At 47.0% G+C, this 22163-nt stretch overlaps 2 protein-coding genes across 2 annotated transcripts; both read right to left on the bottom strand.

The window, feature by feature from the left end:
- Positions 1-881: 881 nt before the first annotated feature.
- Positions 882-4386, bottom strand: LOC136287931 (tubulin monoglycylase TTLL3-like). The gene is made up of 11 exons (XM_066180617.1): positions 4316-4386; positions 3849-4218; positions 3575-3703; positions 3382-3496; positions 3188-3295; positions 2787-2955; positions 2563-2711; positions 2246-2492; positions 1731-2163; positions 1549-1659; positions 882-1004 (listed from the first exon to the last, which is right to left on the bottom strand). Exons 1-11 carry the CDS (start codon positions 4384-4386, stop codon positions 882-884), a joined length of 2025 nt encoding a protein of 674 aa, XP_066036714.1.
- A 1820-nt stretch (positions 4387-6206) lies between these two features.
- ANKEF1 (ankyrin repeat and EF-hand domain containing 1) lies at positions 6207-17277 on the bottom strand. The gene is made up of 9 exons (XM_066180361.1): positions 16917-17277; positions 16280-16479; positions 15108-15257; positions 14507-14630; positions 12845-13640; positions 10067-10293; positions 8685-8851; positions 7355-7492; positions 6207-6332 (listed from the first exon to the last, which is right to left on the bottom strand). Exons 1-9 carry the CDS (start codon positions 17260-17262, stop codon positions 6207-6209), a joined length of 2274 nt encoding a protein of 757 aa, XP_066036458.1. The 5' UTR covers positions 17263-17277.
- Positions 17278-22163: the final 4886 nt, after the last annotated feature.

Here is a 22163-nt window from a genome sequence, read left to right on the forward strand (position 1 = left end):
TGGGGAGCCATGAGATCCTGTCTGCTCTCTGCCAGCAGAGGAGCTGCCCTGGCAGTGCCAGTTCCACCTGTCAGGAAGAACTCAGTCCACACACTGCAACACGTCTCCCAGAGAGACGAAGGCATGTTCCTCCCTGGAGAACTGCCTGGACACAGTCCTGTGCCATGCGCCCTGGGATCACCGTGCTTGAGCAGGGAGGTGGGACCAGATGATCCACTGTGGTCTCTTCCAACCCTTCTGTAACAAGGTGGGTTTCCTTGTCACAAAAAAACCCTGCAGGAGCCAGTGCTGCCCCAGGGCACCCCCTGCACTTCCCCCCACCTCCTTTCCTGTATATCTGAGCAGCCCCAGGAGCCCTGGTGCCCACAGGGGACCCCTGACTTCCCTGTGCCATCCCATTGATCCCCACCTGCTGCCAGGTTCAAGCACTCACTTCTTTTCTTGGTACACACAGAGGATGGGATTCCTCCCGCCATCCCCCTGGGGGATGGCACCCTGACACCAGCCCTGCCAGCACTCTGTGCCTGACCAGTTCCCAGTGCCGGGGTGTCCCACTGCCATAGCTCTGTCTGGCAGGGGCCACCACAGGCAGGCAGGAGTGGAGGCAGCTTTTCCTGCCTCCTCTGTTTGTATCCTAGCAGAGGAGCTGCCCTGGCAGCCCCAGTTCCTGCCTGCAGCATCATCCCCAGCTGTGTCCACATGCCCCACACACAGATGGTCCAGGCCAGGCTCCTTCTCACAAAAGTCTATTAAAGCAGGTGTGAGGGTTGAGGTGGCTACCACGGCTCAGCAATGGGGTCTTGTTTGCAGGGGAGGCAGCCGGGTGCTGCTGTGTTACCCCATCCAGGACGGGCAGGGCACTGTCAGCTCGTGGGGGTGGCTCAGGTCTTCTGCATCCTCTTGGGAGCTGGCATGAGCTTCTTCTGTCCAGGCAGGGGCCGCGGTCCCGGTGCTCTGTTACAGCGCATACAGGCGCACTGGCCTGGCAGGAAGTCCTGCAGGAGCTGGAACACAGCCCGAGGGTCGCCAGGCCTGCTGGCGCCCTCTGGGGTTGTGACACAGGCCCCATGACTGGGGACGGGCATTGATCAGGGGCAGACTCGCACGGGGCCGAGCAGCCTGGGGCTGCCCACGCGGCTGACTGAGCTGTGGCAATCCACGCGGCTGACTGAGCCGTGGCAATCCCTGCCTCCTGGCACAGGAGCCTGGGGGCAGCAAGGCCCTCCTGCGCACTTCCTGGAGTGGTGAAAACCTGTCCAGGAGATGGCTATTGATCAGGGACAGAGTTGGCTTGGGCTGAGATTCCTGGGTGTAAGCGTCCTGAGGCTGAGCATCCTTGGGTTGCCCAACCAGGCGAAGGAGCCGTGGCAGCTCCTGGCTCCCAGGAGAGCAGTCTGGGGGCTGTGGCAGTGCTGGAGGGTCAGACTTGGGCAGGCAGGAGCTGGTCTGTGGCTCCGGAGGATGCAGCTTTTCCTGTGCTGCTCTGGACCAGGGGACTTCTGTGTCTCTGTCCCCTGAGGGTGCAGGGAGCTGGGAAGCATTGGGTACAGTGGTGGGGGGCTTGTCCTGGAATCGACGCTTTGCCAGGTGGAGATTCTTCAGGGAACAGCCTGTGACTTCCAGCTGCAGCCCCACAGACAGGCATGAGTCCACAGGTGCCTGTAGGAGACACAAGGGCTAGCGGGGGTTCGGGGTGCCTGGGGTGTGGCTGTCCCCAACCCCCAGCCTACCTCCTTGTAGAGGAGCTCAAAGGCACCAATGGAACAGGTGGGGTTGTCCTTGCGGTCGAGCACGAGGCGCAGCGTGTCCCGCTGGACGTTGGCGCAGAGCCGGCGCGTCACCACCGAGGAGGGGCTCATGGTGGGGCAGGAATTGATCTCCAGCAGCCAGGGCTGGAAGTCCTTCCCGATGAGAAAGTCGGCTCCCAAGAGCTCAAAGCTGCCCTTGCGGGAGCCCACGTGCTCCCGGGCACAGCGCAGGGCGTTCAGGATCGCCGCCTTCATGCCGGGCACTATCACCTGCTGCCAAGCGTCCGCCCGGCCCAGCTGTGCCAGGTGTGCCTGGAACTGCGTGTTGGACCAGATCTTGTCAGGCGGCAGGCGGGGGTCTGGCTGTTGTGTTTTGTACCGCTCCTGGATGGAGACGTTGCAGAGGTGCCTGGCACTGGGGCAGGGAGAGCGGGGCTGGGTCAGGGGGTGCCGGGGGGCTGTGCAGTGCGAGCCGGGGGTGAGGGGGCGACACTCACGGCTCCAGGTGATACAGGGAGAAGGGCTGGGAGCAGAAGCGCAGGTAGCAGTCTCGGTAGAACCAGACGGTCAGTGGCTTCCAGTCAGTCACCACAAACCACTGCCGGATGTCGAATTTGGTGTCGAAGATGGTCAGCGGCCGCTCCATGTACTTCTGCACCACCCACTCGCCCACCCGCGCCGAGGAGCCCGTGTAGCGCTGTGACAGCTCCAGCACCTCCTCCAGCCGCGACGTGCAGACGATGCCTGGGCAACAGTGATGGTGAGATCCCTTCTCCGTGGGGATTTGCGTGCCCCATGCTTCCCCCAGCCTTACCCCTGCCGCGGGATTTGGCGCTGGGCTTGAGGATCCAGACGTTGAGCTCGCCCTCTATGCCGAGCTGCGGCAGCTGCTCCTCCAGGCGCCGCAGCACATCCTGGCACTGCTCCCGCTGCTCCTTGCTCAGCATCAGCCTGGTCCCCTCACTGCGGGGGGACATGGAGGGCTCAGCACCGGCCCCGCCACCATTCCCCCGTGTCCCCGTCTCGCTCAGCACTCACTGTGCCACGCGGTAGTATTCCCGCAGGAAGCGGTCCCAGGCGATGCATGTCCGGCAGGGCGACGGAGTGTCCCTGTCGATGTCCCGGTGCTCCAGGACGCCCAGGTGCTCCTCACAGACCTCCAGGGCCTCCTCCACCAGCTGGGGATACGGGGGGGAGCGCAGCCGTGCTGTGGACGGCATGGGGTGAGAGACATGACTCCTGCGCCAGCCTTGGGGCCGAAGCACCGAGCTTCCCTGTGGAACGGGTGCCTTCGGAGCTAGGGCAGCGGGGGGAGTAAGGGATCCCGAGCCACAGACAGGAGCAGAAGCTCAGTCTCCGAGCTCAGCCCTCAGACACGCCCCTAACCCCAAACTCCCCGTTTCATCCTCCGCCCCGCTCAGCCAGCTCCATGCACTCACGTGGGACCGCGGCGGATTTTGGGGGCTGCTCTGTCCCCACCGGCCTCTCTTCGACCGTCTTCAGGGCCAGTTTGAGCAGGCTGCGAGCTGCCGTCAGGCGGAAATCCTCTGCAAGAGGGAAGCGTCATCCCTAGCCAGTCCTGCATAGGACATGGGGAGACTGGAGGACAGGAGGGCAACAGCCCCAGGCTCACCAATGAAGGCTTCCTGCTCGCCCGTGAGCCCCAGCCGGTAGCACCGGGGGAAAAAGGCGTTGAGGTCGACTTGCTCAAACCAGGGCAAGTTTTGCAGGCTTTGGCACAGCCCCTCCTGTTCAGAGAAGCTTGTCATTCCCTTCTGAACGCCCCCGCCCCTTGTGCCCCCTCCCTGAGGCCTCCGTGCTCCCACCTTGGTGCAAAGTGCGTTCAGCCGGGGAAAGCGATTCACCATCTCGATCCTCGGCAGCAGCTCCTGGTCAATGTTGCCGAGGCGAATGGTCCAGAGGAAGTTTGGCACCTGGTCCTGCACCAGGAAGGACTGCGGGAGGGAGTGGGCCGGGGTGAGGCAGGGAGTCCCCATCCTGCCCCAGTCCCTTTCCCAGGCTGTGCCCTGCCCCTGAGGGTCCCAGGGGAAGGATGTGGGGAGCTCTGGCAGAGCTCAGCCCCAACCCTCTTTAGCTAACCATAAGGTCATGGATGTCATTAGAGTCCACACTGCACTGTTCCTCATCTTCATTCTTGTCTTCATCTTCTGTTTCTCCCTTGTTCTTATCGCGTGGCAGTGGGTGCTGCAGGGGCTCTGCGGTGCCCAGGGAAGGCTGTGCCCCACCACGTGGGTTTGGCACTGCCTTCCCCTGCTTATCACCGCCACGACCTGCCCTCTTCTCCAGCTGCTGTTTCTTCTGGTCACCAGGCTGCTGCCTCAGCTGTCTGCTCTTACAGGGCAGCTTCCTCTCCACCCAGCCCCGGGCCCGCAGGAGGTGGCGGATGATGGGATAAGGGCCCTGCACTGCGAAAATCTTCTTCTCCTGCAGGGACAGCAGCAAGCTCAGCCTGCCCCGGCCCAGTCCTGTGGCTCAGCTCTCCTGAGCCACAGGTGGACAAATGCAAGCATGTGGCATCTCGGGCAGTGTGAAATCAAACCCCTCACCTTAATGGCCTTCTCCACAAGCAGCCTGGCCGCCTTGAGCCGCTCAGACTCAGCCACGTGCTGGAGGCCATTGCGGTAGGCGGTGTTGGCGGCTGCCACTTGCCCTGTGAGGACAGCCCCACCTGAGCCCACTGTCCCCATGTCCCCAGGCCCACCGGGCAGGGAGGGGAGGACATGCTGACCTGTCTGCCTCTGCCTCACCAGGTCTGGGGCTCTTGACATGGCAATCTCTGACCTGCCAAGCCTTCTACCAGCGTCCCAGCTGCACTCCACAGCCTCGGGATGCCCTGCTGTTCCCTTGTCCTTGGCCTGCTGGGCCAGGGGCAACTGCTCAAGTAATGTCCCTGGCTGAGGGGCTGTGTGCCCACAGTGCTGCTGTCTCACACTGTCCCAGGGTAGTCTGATGGTGAGGGAAGTTGTGGGTGGCTCTGCCTCCTGCAAGCCAAGCAAGTTGTCCTCCCATCCCTTAGGGATCGTAGTGGGTGTCCTGCACAAGACACCGCCTCCTCATTTCGTCACCATTGTGATGCCACAATGCAGGATGCTCAAAACAGCCTCGATATCACAGCTCCTGGTTTTCCCCTCTTGTGAGGGATTTCAACTACCCTGACAACTGCTGGAGAAGCAACACAGCAAAGTACAGACAGTCCAGGAGGTTCCTGGAAAGCTTTGATGATCCCTTCCTACCACAGGTAGTGGAGGATCCCACAAGGAATGGTGTGCTTCAACCTTATACTAAGAAGCAGGAAAAGCCTCATTGGACGGGTGAAGGCTGTGAACTGTCTGAGGTAATCTTCATGACAGAACTCTGCCCGAAACAGTTTTATCTTACAGTATAATTTCTGACTGCTGCTTGATTTTATTTTGATGGCTGCTGTTCAGCAAATTGACCCTTTGCTTCTCCTTTCAGAGATGCAGTTTCATTTACAATTGTTCACGGGCTCCTTGCCCACACTGCCTTCTATGACTTAACTGAAGCACTACTATTTTTGTTATTTGCAATCATCTGCAGCCAGCAGAAGTTTTATGCTGACAGATAAAAATCACACACTGGTCATTCAGTGTCATTTCACTCTGATTCCCCCCAAGAGATCTATTAACAAGAACCTGTCCCTGGAGGTGTTTAAGGAAAAACTGGATGTGGCACTCAGTGCCATGGTCTGGTTGACCCAGTGGTCAAAGGTTGGACTCAATGATCTCAGTGGCTTGGAACTCTGCAGTGCAGGTCTCCATCAGCACCCCCCCAACGAGACCCCTCCTTCATCTGAGAGACAACAAGGGTCTGTAGGAGACATGGCAAATGGATTACAGATTATTACATAGAGATTATTATCCTTTTGAGAAATCAGAAGGAAAACAATATGTGACCATCGGGGTGGAAGCAGTTTCAGGTCTCACGTGTGCTTTGGCAAACGAATGGCAGAACATGAAAGAAGTACACTAGGCAGTGATAGTCCTGCTTGTAAATTCTCAACTCTCTGTTGCCTCTACAGACAACTCAGAACATTGCTATCTTCATATCTATATATTTAGAGTAGAAGGGTAATGAATCTTCCAGGAAGAAGCTTTGTGTTGAAGTAAAGAAAGCTTTATAAAGCCACACTTTTACAAAGGATTTGTGTGTGTCACAACAGTGGCTATTCCATGAAGTATACTGAGCCAGCTCCAAGGCTCAGTATAAAGGATAAATCTTTTTCCAGACTAAGTCTTCAACAAAAGATTGTGTGTAAGCAGCATATTCTATAGAGGAAAAACTTGATATGGTTTTCCTTTATGGTAACTGAGATATATTTACTGAGCACTGCACAATTCCTTCCTTGCAAAGGAGTAGCCTTTTACACCTTTGCCTCCTCAAACCACGTGCTGAGGTAGCTTCTTCCAGATGCTGTGCTTAGTTGTTAAATTTTCTGTTGAAGAGGGGTGTAAAATCTTCCATGTGACCATAAAGAGTAGCGCGTTCATGGAGTAATTCTCGCTTTTCTGCAAGCTGTATTGCTGTGGGATCAGGGCTCCATATCTACAAAATAAAGGTGTTTGTAGTTAATTTGGAGGGGACTTTGGCAACAGAAGCACTAAGAAGATACTGTTAGCCAAAGAGAGCTGTGTTCTAGCACTCCTTTCCATTAGGAGACATAGAAAAGAAGCAGTGTGGCCTCCCAGCAGAAGACAGGTCAACAATTTGTGTGTGTATAAACAGAACATTCTCCTGTTGTCACTTCTAATCTATAGCATGCCATGGACTCCGATTATAGATTATGTGGGAAAGAATATCTTCAGGTAATTATTTAAAATTACTGACTTGGGCTCACGATCCTCAGAGTGGAAAATAATAATTAGCTATAGAGTCATCAGCTATGTAGCCTTAGTCCTCTGAGACCATTGTAGAAACTAGCACAAATCAGGGTTAGGGAAATGATAAACTCCAAACACAACTGCTCAGTCAGCAGTGGTGGTTTTTTTCCTTTTAAGGTGAAAAAAAATACTACAAAATTTACCTCCCTGTGATTATCTTGTTCTGTTTCTGAATTATTTCTAAGCGGGTATTAACAAGACCCTGACAGAAAAGTTATATTTCCACTATTCCAACTCTAGGAAGCGAATATTTAGTGTGCTGTGATCCATCTAGTTCAGGGAATGTCACTGACAAAGTCATCATGTGATAACTAATCAAGAGAGCAAGTTAGAAGCTGGTGCTCATGCTATGCCAATAGACTCCTATCTTTTAAAAGCAGGAGTAGAAAAATATGTATCATAAATGTAGTTGCATTTTTATTTTACTGTGGCTCCACTTTAATCCCATGTTAAAACCTGATAAGAGCTTGATTTCCACAACTATTTGTTTTATATAAATATATATGTTTTTATATAATATACATCCACAAACTCTTTAGTTTACTGTTGTTTGGTGGCAGCGTCTCCAGGCTGTGTCACATCATCTCTAAGCTAGTTGAATGGTGGAAATTTCATTGGATTGTTCTGGGGTTTGATCTCAGCAAGGTCTACCATGAAACTGCACTCCTGTTTTGCCGCTGTACGTACTTTTCTGGGTCTGAAGGAGATGTCATTTTTGTTTTCTCTCCTTGCCAAAGATTTCCAATAAGCAGCATTGTCTTTACGGGAATGCTTTGTCTTTTCAGGAACAGGTGTTTCCTCAGGTGGCTGAGATACATCTAGAGACTGAAGGGGAAGAAGGTACCAATTATAGCAATACATCATGTTCAGAAGCAAGGCATGCATCCTGCCTCTTCTGATACTCTGCTACAGTGTTTACTGGGGGAGTATTTTTCTTAATCTCTTCAGAATCTGTTTTTCTCAAAGGTGTTCTTTTAAAATCAAAGATTTCAAGGGCCAACCTTTTCAAAGGTAAAAGGCACCTCTCCTCCTTGGGCACTAAAACATTAACTGGTCTTTACGAGTCCCAAGACAGTCACCTTGTACCACTGGTGATCGCATCCTCTTCCAAGTGAGGAATAAACAAGCACCTAAGGTTGTCATCCTCCTGCCTCTGAAAATCCTGTGCTGTCCCTGACATTCAAAACCTTTGTGAAAGGGAGATGCCAGCATTTAGCTACTGGCACGTATTTATTGCACTGTCCAGGGCAGCTGAAGGACACTTCCAGGCATGCAGATACAATTGCATCTTCTCTCTAAATAGCACCCGGGATGTGACTAACAAGTGCCACTGGTGGATCAGGAAGGTCTCATCCACAATAAGTGAACCCGGATGTAGTCATGGAAGCTGATGTCACCTTGGGAACAGGGCAATGCTGAGGTGCTCAAGGCTCTCAGAGGGTGCAGGAAAACCATTTAGAAATAAAACAGGCAAGCATCAGTGTAGGATTTGAGAAACAGGACTCAGGTAAAAAGTGGAAGAGGAAGGATATGGGACAAAATGGAAAATAGGAAGTTAACAAACCTGGTATTGTCTCAGTGAGTTCAACCAGGAGAATAAAAAACCTTTTTACCAGCTTGAAGGCTATTGTTCTTATCTTGTGAAAAAACATGTTCTCTCTTTAAGAAATTGTGGTTTCCAGTTGTTCAGTGTTTACCACAACAGAGCTGGATGAACATACATTTCAGGAGGAGGGAAAAAGAAAAGGAAATCTTTTTCTGTGTCCTGTTAGTGGTACAGGACATCATTCTTATGTGTGTCTGGGGAAGACATGAAGTTTGTATAATTAGCAAGACAAATTTCAACCAATGAACAAGCCCTAATACTCACAAGAACAAGTACTGGCACCTGAAAATACTCACTTTAACAAAGCTGCCCAAGTTACAGCGTTAGAGAGAAATGGGTGGCAAAGAAAGGAAAGAAAGAAGCTCCCTGCTAACTGTTAGCAAAGCAGTCCTTTGTTACCATCTCTCATACCTCTTTTTTCACAGCTTTTGGTGGCTCTGCTGGTTTTGGCTTCCCACCTTTTGCTGGCTTTGCTTCTTGTTTTTCTTGTTCTTCTGCCAAAATTTGCAGTTGATTTTCGAGCAGTTCAATTATTTTAGCATCTTCAAATAATTGAGCAAGTTCAAGAACAGTCTTTCCTGTATTTAAAAAAAATAAATATCTGGGTAAACCATGAAAATTAACTTTGTCACTGGTTTATTGCAACTGGACAATCACCTGAATTTAATATGGCCAGTATTTTATGACCCATCCCATGTGCCAGCAGCGTGCCTGACATTGGTCTGAGAACCAGCAGTCACCAGCACTGCTTGCAGAAATAAGACCTGGCAGAAACGAGCCTTGAAACTAGTTTTGTAGGAATATTGCAGGAATTCTTGTGCTGCTTGCTTTGTTCCTAATGTTCTGACATTTGCAGCTTAATACACTGGTCCTGCAGGTTGTCATTTTGATCTCTGAGAACTGAGAGCATTTAGGACTAGGAGATGGTCTGCATTCCTAACCTTGTACTGTGCTAGCCATCTCCTGCCTGTTCTTGCTCCGTGGCTGGCAAGGGAAAGCCCTATGGTGTAAATTAACAGCTTCAGTTCTTAATGAAGGAAAAAATCTGTCCTGGTTCATATGAGAGTCTGGCTGTAAAGTATCTGTGAGACTGAACTGCTGTGTGAATCAGAACTCCACATGATATGAGAAATGAGGAATACACATCTCTTCCAGAAGCAGGGTTTTACTACTAGGCATTTTGGCAAGGAAAGTCTCATTGTGTAGCAATGTTGCCTCCTATGTTAGAGCAAGAGCTTGAAAGGTGATGCATGTTAACTTTTAATTACTCTGGAGACAATGGAATTAACACTGAATGAGGGATCTGCTGTGAGGAGGTAACACTTCAGTACCAGCTCAAAGTTGGGTTTCTGTTAAGTATTTTTTTCTCAGGAGTTATATTTACATGTCGAGCAGCAAGGAAGTTTTTTAACCAGGACTGCCTGTACTTAAAAATAAATCACTTAAATGAGTGGCAGACTATACTCTGGGCAACAACTGAAATCTAATTTTCCCTCAAATAATAATAACTAGATAGAATCTTTTCATTAAAGCCACTCATAACTCTGTACGTGTATCTTGTGAGGAGTAACAGTCTTCTGAATTGAGTAATTAATCATGTTACTTCATTTTCTAGATATGTACAGCCCAAGAAAGCTGACTTTTTTTCAATAATGATTCCAGACTGGAAAAACTAACTGAACCTGTTACCTTCATCCCAATCCTGACAGCAACCCTAAATGCAGAACAGTTCTCAAAGTGTTCCAGGCATTTTTAATAAAGAAGCTGCCTATTTTGGAGATATTGCTATTTACCATTGCTGTTTGTAGCTTGGACGTCAGCACCTGCAGTGATTAAAAAATAGACCATGTCCAGCCTGCAGGCCTCAATGGCTCTCATCAGCGGGGTGGCACTGCCTATTGCAGGGGCATTCACAGCTGCTCCAGCCTTCACCAGCACCTCCATGATATCCAGGTGTCCATTATAGCAAGCATGATGCAGAGGAGTCCACAGGAAGTTGTCTGTTGCATTTACATCAGCCCTGCACGGGAGTGAAAACAGTTGTGGCAGCTGAAGCTGTCGAGCACGTACAGTAGCAGCCCCAGCTCCAAGTGCAACCAACTGGAACTGCCCACTGCAATGGCATGTTCAATGTAAACAGCTATTTTCATATTGCTACTGCTACTCTGAAACTGGTTGAGTCCCTGAACTTGTCATGGAATAGTAATTGTAAGTGTGCCTGGGTGCTGCTCGTGTCCCCCCCTAAGCCATCAGTGTCCTTCATATGGAGCTTTTCATGGATACAGGAAAAAACCCAAGCATTCAAACACCTCAGTCCTGTGAAAGGCTGCTGGTGTTTGTGCTCCAGCTTCACTGAGAATGACAGAAAGCAGATTAAGGAATTCAAAAAGTACACTTGTGGGCCAAGAACAGGTGCTACAGGACATGTGGCAACACTGCAGAGCTCTTCTGCACAAGAGGGAAGTGTTCACCTTTCCTTTCAGTGTTTCTGCCCTCTACCTGCTTCATTTCTCCTCATTGGCTTCTCCCTTCGACAAACGAGTTACAGAAGGTCTGCTTTGGCAACCTGAGCATTGAAAAACTATTCAGCTACTGTGCTGCTGGACTAGCATCTGTTTCTGCTCCCAAACTCAAACTGGGATGTTCTGGAGAAAGCAAGGGCTAGTTCAGGGGAGATCTTTGCAATATGCTGCCTTTGGATGAAGCTGAGAGGAAAAGCATTATCAGCCCTAGAGGTCTTGAAGGGAGTTAGGGTCACTGTCCCACTTACTTGGTGGACAAAAAGCTGCTGTCTTCCTAAAAGACAAGGAGGAAGGGAGAAAGAAGAAAAACTATGAAGGACACTGCTTCCAGGGATAGTTGTTTGCTCTTCAGGTCAGGTGACTGTCTAGATAAAAGCACAGATTCACCTGTTCTTCTTTCCTTGTTTAAATTTTTAATCTTTTCCAGAGTTCTACCTTTGATGAGATCTTAGCACAGTAAACTCCCCTGACCTGCCACGTTTATCTCTTTTTTCTTTCAGTCGCTAAGCCCTTATGGTTTATTCATATGCAGTTTTCATCTGTTTTAATTCCCATTAAAATAAGTTCCTTCAGTTTTTTCACTTTCTCTCTCAACGCAACTTCTTTGCCTGCCCTCAGACTCTGTCTGCCTCTGAACCCTTTTTCCTAACTTCATTCTATCAGAAAGAAACCAATCAATGGGAACAGGGACAATGCAGCACTGATTTAAAAACTTCTCAGCATTTTCTGCCCATCAAGCACAGAATTTCCCATCAGACCAAATTTCATTTACTTCTGATTCTTTCTGGAGGAAGATAGAAAGTAGATACCACCAATTTAATTTTAGACATAATAAATGTTAAACATTTATTTGGATAAATGTTTTGTTTTGTATTCAATATGGATTTGTGGTTCTGTACTGAAAAGATGATATTGTAAAAGGTATTTGAATGCCCGTGCCAAACTGTAAACTCATGATGCTGAAAGATGCAAACCTAAATGCTACTGATAACTTTCCATTTTCATTTCTGTCAATTGAAAAGATCTCAAAACTGGTACAGTTTTTTTTAAGCTACGTTACTGCGTTTCTAGGTCTCATTGTTATATATGAGTGCTGTCTACTGAGGCTTGGTAAAAGGAGTGGAGATTAATCTGGTGGATTAATTTGGTAGATCCTATATCTTTATCTTTGGAAAACCTGAATATACACATTGCACAATTTTCCATGTGCTCTAGGAATGTCAGTGTAATTACCAGGGTGTGTAAAGATCCATGTGCTGTAAGTCTTTGCAGGAACCAGAGCAATGACTACAGCCTCTTTCCCTGAGATATTAATATTAACATTAATTCTATCTATGGGTAGAGAGAACAAAATCAATGTAAATATCTTTGAAAAATGTTCATTTAAACATTTATGTGAAGCACTGTAGAACCACAGCAGTCTGACAATAAGAGATTATGCTATTACACAAGTACGACTGAATCTTTCTGAAATTGCTTTCATTTTTAAGCTGTCATTGAGATTTCTCACGAGTGTGTCTGCAGGCTACAGAATTGCTGAAGCACATCTAAAATGAGGAACGGACTAATTAATAGCCGGGGCTTCTGATGTAAATCCTGCTATTTCAGCCTGCCTCAGTTGCAGTGGAGAGTGAAGGTTTAAACCAGGTATGTGTAACAGGAAAGTCCAGGATCACCTTGATGATTTCAGACAAGTCCTTTGAGTCAGATTTCCCCAAAATCATTCACCAGTCTTGAGAGTTTGGCTTGTGGGGATGCACTGCTGGAGACTTGGGTATGAACTCTGCAGCTGACCAAATGTCAACAGTCCAGACACCAAAAATTTCCATCCTGGGGAACTTATCTCTTGGTTGTTTTCATTTCCATGCTACTAAAATGTGAAAAATAATAAACTTACCCCCTCTGAGTTGAGATCTTTGGGAACTGACTTGAATATTAAATGCTATGTAAGCAAAAAACAAACCATAGCCTTTTGCATCCAAATATTTACTGGATATTTATGCTTTTAAAAGCCTTCCCAAAACAGCAATTAAATTGAAATTATCTTACCCCTTTTCCAGAAGAAACTCCACGAGAACTATGTTGCCACTTGCACATGCAACCATCAAAGGTGTTTTGTAATATTTATCTTTTACGTCAACTGGCACACCCTCATCGAATGCTTTCTGCAGAGACACAAAGTCTCCTTCTCTGACAAGGTAGTTGATATCCACGAGGGTTTTCCTTGGCTCATCCACATACCAGACGCGGTCGTCGAGCACGGGATGGATGGATTGCTGGTCCCGTTTGAAACGCTGCTCTGCAGGAATGTTTGGGACAGCCTCAACCATGTAGGTCGGGAAGCCATCTTCCCTCAGAGGGCGTTCACTCTTTGGGATTACACAGACTGGCACAGGGAGGCCTTTTTTGCCTTTTTTCTTCTGTGGTTTCTTCTTCTTCTTTGCTTTGGGCCCAAAGGATGATAGCAGAAAGGTTTTCTGCAAGTATTTTGAGCCTTTAAAAAAATCGTCAAGGCTGATCCTGTCACCAGACACTTCGTGCTTTCTGGCAAGAATTTCTATTTGCTCCTGGTCCACATTGCCCCAGCGCTTCTGGATAACTGCTATGAAATCACTTCTGGATACCATCCCATCTCCCTCTTGGTCAATCTCAAACTCCTTGCGGATGGAATCCTCGTGCTGCACGGACCAGTCGTACACCTTCAGGTACCAGGCAAGGACCTCGTCTGGTTTTTTAAAGGCTTTTTCAGCTTTGCGCAATACTGTTGCCGCTGCTTTAAACCCACCGGCCTTGGCAACGTCCCTTGGGGTCAGATGTGCCAGGTTTGACCATGTAGGATCACAGCCTGGAAATATGGGCACAATTTGGCTAATAGGGCAGTGGAATTGCTAATTATGTAATTTAAGAAACTTGTAATACACAGGCAACTCATTGCCACCGGCCTACAATTTTATACAGTTTAAGCTGTAAATAGCAATGGTAGGTGGAACCACATCATTGATCCCAGGCTGGAAGGTGAGCCACATGTCCATATTTTTTTCCCAAAGGCAGAAGCATTGAGCAACCCATGCTCTATTTATTCATCCACTCATCAATATATATAAAAAGAGAGAAGTTCAGTGGAAACTTTACATTTTTACTTGAAGTCCTGAGCAAGGTTAAGAAGCAAACTAAGATTATAATGTCACTTATTTCTATACACCAATATTTCAGTTTGGCAATGGATCACTTGTTTGATCACAAGAATAGAGTGTGGGATTTTGCATGGTCCTCTTAGATCAAAGCTTGAAGTGCTATGGTCATCTGATCAAGTCAGGAAAGGATCACAGCTGCTTCAGGGCATGTTTCAATACCCATGGGCATGAAGTTTTCCTCATGACTGCACAGAGATTTTTTTTAAATGATCATCAAATCAAAAATTTATTTTCTATTGAAAGTTTCAATACAATATATCTAAACCCAACTAAACCCAGAACCACCTAATACTGTCCAACACTAAGTTATACAACCCCCTGGTGTTTCTGCTGCCTCCTTTGAGAAATGTTTTCTCATCCACATGAGATAAGAGCCTCTGTCAGGCCCTTCTGAGGGAGAATTTTGCCACAGGGTGCCCAAGAGTCAAATCCTTCAGAGATACCCAAATGAAATCTTTCCTTTAGCTCAGAAACAGAACACAGACAATAGTTGCAAAGTAACTTAGTTTTAATGTACCTCTTTGTCCTATATACCTGCAGCAATCTGCAAATCCTCCCTCCGCAGCGTAATGAAGCGGTGTGTTACCATTCATAGCAATCAGTTTCAAGTCTGCATTATAACCTGAAATAATTGTCAGAATCTAGAAAAACAAACAGAGTCCCACCAAAAAAATCTTGTCTGTTTCTTGACATGCAACAATGTGAGATTGATTTACAAATAAATGCAATATCTTACATTCCCATTCTAATAATGAAGTTCTCTCCCATGTTCTGCTGGTCAATATAACATTAATGTTTTCTATAGTATTATGCTCATTTAACTGATGAAACAGAAACCTTGTGTAGTTGTAGACACCAAGGACAATCTTCTTGCCAGCTCACTGTAAGCCCCTGTCTGGCCTATCTATCACTGCTGGAATCCCTTTGATACTTAAAAAGAATCTGCTTTTGATTACTGATCATTATGCTTCCATCAGCTGAGATAATGGACTCAAAAAAAAAAACCCAACAAAAACACCAAACACTCCAAAAACCCAAAACAAAACCCTGTAACAACAAAAAAAACCCCACCCAGGTTTGGCTTTGCAGCAATGCTTTAACACCACAAATGTGAATACCTGAAAAAAGCCTCCCTTGGCTGCGAAATGTGCAGCACTGTGTCTTTCAAAGTCAAACAGGTTCACATCAGCCCCCCTCTGAAGCAGAGCCAGCGCCACCTCGACAGCCCCTTCCCTTGTCGCTTCCATCACGGCTGTGCGCCCCGTGGCCTGCAGGGGAGCGAGAGAACAGCTCACAGTTTGTTCCGTGTGCTGAGGCTGCAACAGAGGCATCTGACTGCTCCAAGCTGCCATAAAGCTGGAAGTTTCCTTTTAGCTATTACTGGGAAAAGGAGACAAGTCTAATAGTTTCAGGTAAACTTTCAGAATCTAGTCATGTTGCTGCTAAGATAGAGTAGTCAGATCCCAGCAACTCAAGTATATTGAAGGCTTGAGTCCCTTGAATAATGCCCATGAAAATCAATCCCTTAGTTAAGGAATCCTTTATTCTGTGGGTATCTTTCTTCTCATGCATATTTACACCATCTAACACAAAATACCACCTCAGCTGATGAAAGCAGGAGCATAAGGAGCTGTGGCTGGAGGAGTGCTATGGGGAAGGCAAAGCAACCAGGGAATTTCACTATGGTTCTGTGAGGAAAAGTTCAGACTCTAATGCATTAATGTTGTCTTTTCCTAAATAATAATGGATGTTTGCTTTGGAGAACTTTAAGGGAAAGCTCGAGTTTCTTGATTTATCAACAGCACAGATCTTCAGTCTTTCGAGTCTTCGTTAAATTAAGGAAGCGAACAAATAAATGATTAAGACATACAAAAGAGAAGAAAGTTTCATATGCCTCGTTCCTGCCTTGATTGCTCATCAGATTTTCCCTAATGGACCTACCTTTTAGAGACTATTGTTTCAACTTTCAAAAATCTAAGGACACATCAAGGCAAATACAAATCAGCACTGCTCCACTGAAGTACACTGAACTGCAGCTCCTTAGAGCTGGCCCACTTACGTTTAAATTCTGGGGAATATTTGCGCTCTAAACCTACAAAAATCTAAAAGACATACATCCCTCTCCTCCAAATAAAAGGTGGTACAGAAGAGGAGAAAAGGTATGGCCACAGAGTTAAGCAATTTTCACTGCTTTATTATTTTAAGGGGAGGATTTAAGGTCAGGTACTCAGCTCATCTGGTATTTATTCTATACTCCTGTATCTGTTCTTAGTTACAGAAATGCTCATACCGGGTCTGTTGCATGCGGATCTGCTCCTTTCTCCAAGAAAATCAGGCACATTTCTTTAACCTCATGAGCTTGCTCACAGGCTTGTAGAAGCACAGACCTCCCAGTAGTGGTACAGTTGTTGACATCTGCACCATATTCCAAGGCAATTTGCAGGCAGTGGGAGTGACGTCTTGTAGGTGAAAGGAGGTAAAACAAAATACCTGCAAAGGAAACCAGTGGGGATTAGGGTGCAAAAGGAAACTACCTGAAGGATTGTAAGGCTGTGAGCTTCACAGCTGACCAGTCTGCAACAGAGACCCCTTCACTGAGGGTGTATCCATGCAAAAAAAGACTTCTACTTTAGAGTCTTTACTTGAGGAGAAAACCAGAGTTCAGTATGTCACAGGTCATGGGAGGAATATGATTCTCAATTGTAAGTTACCTCTCAGCTCTGCACTGGGGAGACTTATGATATAAAGGCCTAGACTCTTCAGGGAGAATTATTTTCATTTTCATCAAAGCTGTTACAGCCAACAGCTTCTGTTGGGCTGCAAGGATAACCCTCAACCAAAGTTCCTCCCAAAGGAGGGACACATCATGTGTAGTAAGTGTGTCACACAGTTAAGGGATGGCTTTACAGCACTTCCTTCTCACTCACCTTTCCCTTCATTATCCACAGCAGTCATGTCTGCATTAGCTTTTGCTAATAATTCCAAAATCACCTCATGGCCCAGCTCAGCTGCCTTCATGGCTGGAGTGCATCCCATTTTGTCATGGACATTTGGATCAGCTCCGTGCTCCAGCAGGAAGCAGCACATCTCAATGTCATTTTTCATGGAGGCCAAGTGAAAGGCACTGTATCCTTCCTTAGGCTCTGTGTAATTTATGAGATCTGGGAATCCTTTCTGGATCAGATTTTCTATTTGCCTCTTGTCTTTCTCATGAACACACTGAAGAAGTTTGTAGATCTGTAAGTGTAAAAGCCTTTTATCCACTGGTAGCATCCCAGGATAGGGAAGATTGTCTTCTTTCAAGGAAGTACTTTCTGCATGGACTAAAAAGAAAACATGTAATCTCACAGATGAGATTATAATAACATGCCAGTAAAATCAGAAATCAGACCAAATTCACAGCTTGAAAATATCCATTTTACCTTGACAGACCACTAGGCTTTGAACTAATTTATCTTTTATTATAGGCAGCACATATAGAGACTATATAAACCCAAATAGCACCTTGCAAAATTTTTATTTCTAGCCATCCAACTGTTCTGAAGAGGTCTCATTCAAGGAGAAAATTAAGTTAAGAAGCTGTAGGGTAACTGCTCTCCATTCAAGGAACTGTTAAAATCTACAATTACTCGGAAGCCTAAGGGGAGGCTGTTCATCTGTCATTTTCAATGGGAAAAAAAAAATTGCAAGACACCGTGTCCTCTGCACTTGCTGAAACATAAAATTGATACTAAAGTTGGTACTAACATCACCTCATCAGTGCCTAAGAACCTTCCCTTTTTTTTTTTTTTTTTTTTTTTGGGAGTTGATCCATGAACTTCCTGCTAGGCTATGTATATCAAAGAGTAAGTCGAATTTCTCTGCAACAAAAACCTTGGGGCAAAAAAAAAGAAAATATGCAGATAGCAGGGCACTGGTTTGGGAAAAGGTTCTTCCAGGTCATGCATCACATGCTTCTTGAGAAAAATTCAGTGCAGGACTTTGCACTTGCCTCAGTTCTGGATGTTTTTTGGTTTTTTTCGTTTAGGTTTTTTAGCCTCCTTTGGCTAGTCTCAGCACTCGTGGCTGGAGGGTCAGGAACGGTCACACATTGTAGGGGCCATTTCTGAAGCTTTCCTGAGTGGATGGGAAACTACCTATCAGCTTCAGCAAGTCTTGGGTCAGCCTGTCCTCCAGAACTCTTACAGGACATGCAACACAAAAAGGTGAAGAAACATCTGTTAGAGAATACTTGGGCGTTTATTTTATTTATTTATTTATTTATTTATTATTTTATTAATTTCAATGTAGTCTGTAAATGGGACCACTCAGCATCTGCCTGGCTACTGCTGGGTGCTTTGTGGATGTCTGTGGAAGGTGAGATTGCAGAGAGAGATGCAGAAGGATGCACAATTCCAACAGACTTTGTGAGGCAAGACCTCCCATTCTGGAAAGGAAGCCTGAGAGAAAACTGAAGGAAAAGTAAGAAAAGATGACTGAAGGTGAATCAGGTTGGGAATGGATAGAGAGGTAATCTTTGTACCACAGGAACAACATGCCAGTTGTAGTTTCTGTAGCTACTGCCTTTCATTTCTTTGGAAGTTCTGTGTCCAGCCTACTTTTGAAACAGAGATTGGGTCAACTGTTGGCAGATTTCTGAGAACTGTCCCTCTTGTTTTCCTTGCCAGACAAGGCCCTCAGCTCCCTCCGCCCCGTGCATCCATCCATGCTGGGTGAAGCTGTTGTTATTAGAAGCTGCTCCCTTGCCGAAGTGTTTGAGTGGGTACTAAAATGCAAAGACTTTCTCTTTGCCGTGGAATCTGAACAGGTCAGCTGCTCTCAGATGGTCTCCATTTAAACCTGGCATCACTTAAATCCTTTTCTGTTTAAGTCTTACATAACCCTCATTCTGATCATAAACAAAGTATATCCTTACATCAAACAATTAAATCTTTAAGTGGCAATAACTTAAATCTGTCCCCTCTGGCTTGTTCATTCTCATCCCTACCATGTTGTGCTTCCTGTGGCATTTTGTCCAGTGAAAGGGAATAAATGCTGAGATTTTTATCCCACTGACAGGGGTTACACCTATAGCAACCCTGTAGTCCTAAAGCTTAGAGCTGAGAAATAAGGGTACTTCAGAGTAATGCCCTGCTAGAAGTGAGCACTGGAGTCTCCACAGAGCCTGGCTTTTAGAGCCTGAAGCCTTAGGAAACAATTTCTGAGCACATCTTCAATACAGGAAGTTTTTTTCTGACTACTGAGTACAGGGAAAAGTTGTGATGTAAACTCTGCAGGGGCTGTGGGGAAGCAGCAGCAGGAAGGTTCTGCAGGGAAGGCTCTTACAGTACTTACACTACTGAATTCAACAGAGGAAATGTTTTTAAAGATACTCTGATGGAAGTGACAAGCTGAATGTTCTCTTATGCTTTTGTTCCACTTCCCACCATCCTGAGGCAGTAAGGAACTTGGGTTTACTTCCAAAAAACTTTCTTCCCACTGTTACTCATGATTTGCACCTGGATTTTGCACAGCATTTTTTCAGGACCTCATTTCTTTCTCTCCCTGAAGCAGCAAACACTGAAGAAGTGACATTCTTCTTGGACATAGGTTAGTAATGCCATGGAACATGAGCAGAACTGCAGCTGGTAAAAACCTGGTAGCAACTAACCTTTGAAGAAGGCACAAATGGATATAATATTCAATAACTATGGATTTGGATGTATTTCATGGATTATCTTGGAGATTCCTTGAGATATTTGTTCCCTATAACCTCTGCCCCACGCAGGACATGAGACTGATGGCACACCTTACACTTACTGCACACTTTCATTTCTGCTCACAGTGTAATGCACAATTCAGTTCAATTTTAGTCCTGGTCAGATTTTTTTTCTTTTCTGGTGCTTTTGAGATGCTTATCACAGTATTCTTTAAATATTTCACAGGCAGCAATAAAATTATTTCCATGAGCATAAGTGAAATTATTTTTATTGCAATAGTGAAGTCTGTTGTTATCACAATTCAGCCACCACTGAGTCCTTACCCTGTTTAAAGTCTTTGCTTCAAAGCATTAAGAGCCAACAATTTACATGAAAACAACCATAACATTTTAACTGTTCCAATTAATATTTCTTTGCAAAATTTGTTGAAAGTGACTGGATCAAGTTTTATTAGAAGTTTCTAAAGTAACAGCATCAAAGAAAGGTGGGATGAAAAACTCTACCCAGGGTCATGTAAAGTTACAAGCAAGGGAAAAATGGCTTCTAAAATGAAAATATAACTGCAGCATCTTGTCAATTTTCATTAAGTAAATACTAGCAGCCTTGTGTACTTCATAGATTTATTTTTTTTAATCACTTCACCTGTAACAGATGGTTTAATGGAAAATGAGGGATTGTTAGTGTGGCCTTGAGACAGTCATGCTCTGGGGAGGGCTTCATGAAGCTGTAACCACAAATCCCAAGCTTGTGGCATTTGCCTAGCAACAATTTTATCTGTTGACAAACATCAACAGACTCACCACCTTCATTCTGCCACCTTGTGTCATTTGATGGAGAGCATGAACTCATTTCAAATCCAGATTAATCCTTTTCTCAGTACACTTGGTATTAAGAAAATCATTTTAGTTGGATTCCTGTTTTCCCACAAAGCTTTCCAAGCCGTGATGGAGGTAGATTGATAGAGAGGGAAGTTCTGGTGGCCAGTGATCTCATTCCCTGTCAAAACCTGGTGCCTGCCTGCTGCTGGAAGCATTTGTGACTCCTCCTTAAAAGTTTGCAATGTTTTTCAGTTTCAACATTTCCAGTTGAAAACATGCCTTTAATTATCACTATTCACAAACCAGTAAACAAAATTTTCATGTGTTTTATCTTTAGTGGGAGAAAATAGCTGAGCACTTTCTAAATTTAATCCCTTTGCACGCTGGGCAGAGAGATAAGCACGAGCCCAATATGTCAGTATAAAAGGAACCATTATGGTAACACTGCCATGCTATATTTACAGCTTTATGTGAATAATTGCACTCGATTTTTGGCTGTGACTAATGTTTAATAGGAATGATGCAGCAAAATCATCCCAAAACTGAATTCCAGTGTCATGAATAGCCAATAATGCTGTGGGGAGTTTTTTGGTGTTAATTCTCCAGTAATGCCTTGCCTTGGGCTGAGGCACAGCTGAGCACAGTGATGGGCACTTAGGTCTGAACTGAGCCGGTTCCAATGTCATGTGGAGATCTCAGCCCAGATCTTTTGGAAACGGGGCCCTGTCCTGAGTGCTGTAAAGTCAGTCCCGAAGTTATGGCTGGGTTGGATCTAAAGATACGCATCCTTTTGTCTTCAGCTTGCCTTACAACCTCCAATCACCTCGGTATCCGTGCAAACTGGGATGTGATGGAGCCCAAATTGCCAGCGGCAGGCAGCCCTCGGGGCCAGCCAGCACCTGGCACTCGGGTTTGTGAGCAACACCTGCGGGGACAGGGGCTCAGGGGAGGCGTCTCCTCAGCCAGGAGCACAGCCGAGCTCCGGGAAAGCCTCTGGAGTCGGGGATGAGGTGCTGCTGCGCCCAGGAACAAGGAACACTCCTGCCCAGGGCCCTGGGGAAGCCAGGTAAGGGATAAATGCGGGGCTGGTACGGGCGGCCTGTAGAGGAGACTGCCTTTAACAGGAGAGAAACTGCTGGAAGGGGAGGATGCTGGAGAGCTGGTGATGACCCAAACAGTGTTTCCTGCGCAGACCGCGCTGGTGTGGCCGTGCAGACACCCAAACTGAGGTAACTGCTAGCGGCGGGAGGTGCGGGCCGTGAGGGGGGCGATGTCCAGCGCGTCCGCGTCCGGCGGGGCTGCGCTCAGCCCTCACAGCCCGCGGGCTCTGCCCCGGCCCCTCCGCAGCGCCGGGGAGGCGGCGCCCGAGCCCCGCCGCCCTGGCTGCGACCCTCGGCAGCCCCGGGCACTCACCTGAGCAGCAGGGGGACGGCGAGGGCTCGGGAGCCGCAGCCGGACCCCCGTCCGCCTCATCTGAGGAGCTGGCGGACTCCGAGGGCTCCGAGGCCGCCGCCGGAGCCCCGTCCGCCATTGCCGCCATGGCCGTCTCCTTGGCAACGGCGTCGGGCGGGCGAGGCGGTGAGCGGCGCCGCTTCCCCTCGGCCGGCGGGGCCGTTCAACGCCACCGCGTCCCCTCGGTGCCCTCAGCGCCACCGGA

The sequence above is a fragment of the Chamaea fasciata genome, unplaced genomic scaffold, assembly GCF_029207755.1.
Source record: "Chamaea fasciata isolate MVZ Bird 193981 ecotype frontalis unplaced genomic scaffold, bChaFas1.0.hap1 SCAF_3, whole genome shotgun sequence".
NCBI classification, from domain to species: domain Eukaryota; kingdom Metazoa; phylum Chordata; class Aves; order Passeriformes; family Sylviidae; genus Chamaea; species Chamaea fasciata.

Excerpts from the sequence above, each read along its gene's own strand:
- LOC136287931 (XM_066180617.1), bottom strand. The coding sequence starts at position 4,386 with ATGGCCTCCAGCACGTGGCTGAGTCTGAGCGGCTCAAGGCGGCCAGGC. Across the intron at positions 3,704-3,848 it reads ATGACATCCATGACCTTATG|TCCTTCCTGGTGCAGGACCA; the intron begins GTTAGCTAAAGA and ends TCCCTCCCGCAG. Across the intron at positions 1,005-1,548 it reads AGGACAAGCCCCCCACCACT|CTCCTGCAGGACTTCCTGCC; the intron begins GTACCCAATGCT and ends GCTGTGTTCCAG.
- ANKEF1 (XM_066180361.1), bottom strand. The coding sequence starts at position 17,262 with ATGCTACCAGTGGATAAAAGGCTTTTACACTTACAGATCTACAAACTT. Across the intron at positions 10,294-12,844 it reads GAGTTTCTTCTGGAAAAGGG|GGCTGATGTAAATGCAACAG; the intron begins GTAAGATAATTT and ends ACTCCCGTGCAG. Across the intron at positions 8,852-10,066 it reads CCAAGCTACAAACAGCAATG|GAAAGACTGTTCTTGAACTT; the intron begins GTAAATAGCAAT and ends TTTTAAATACAG.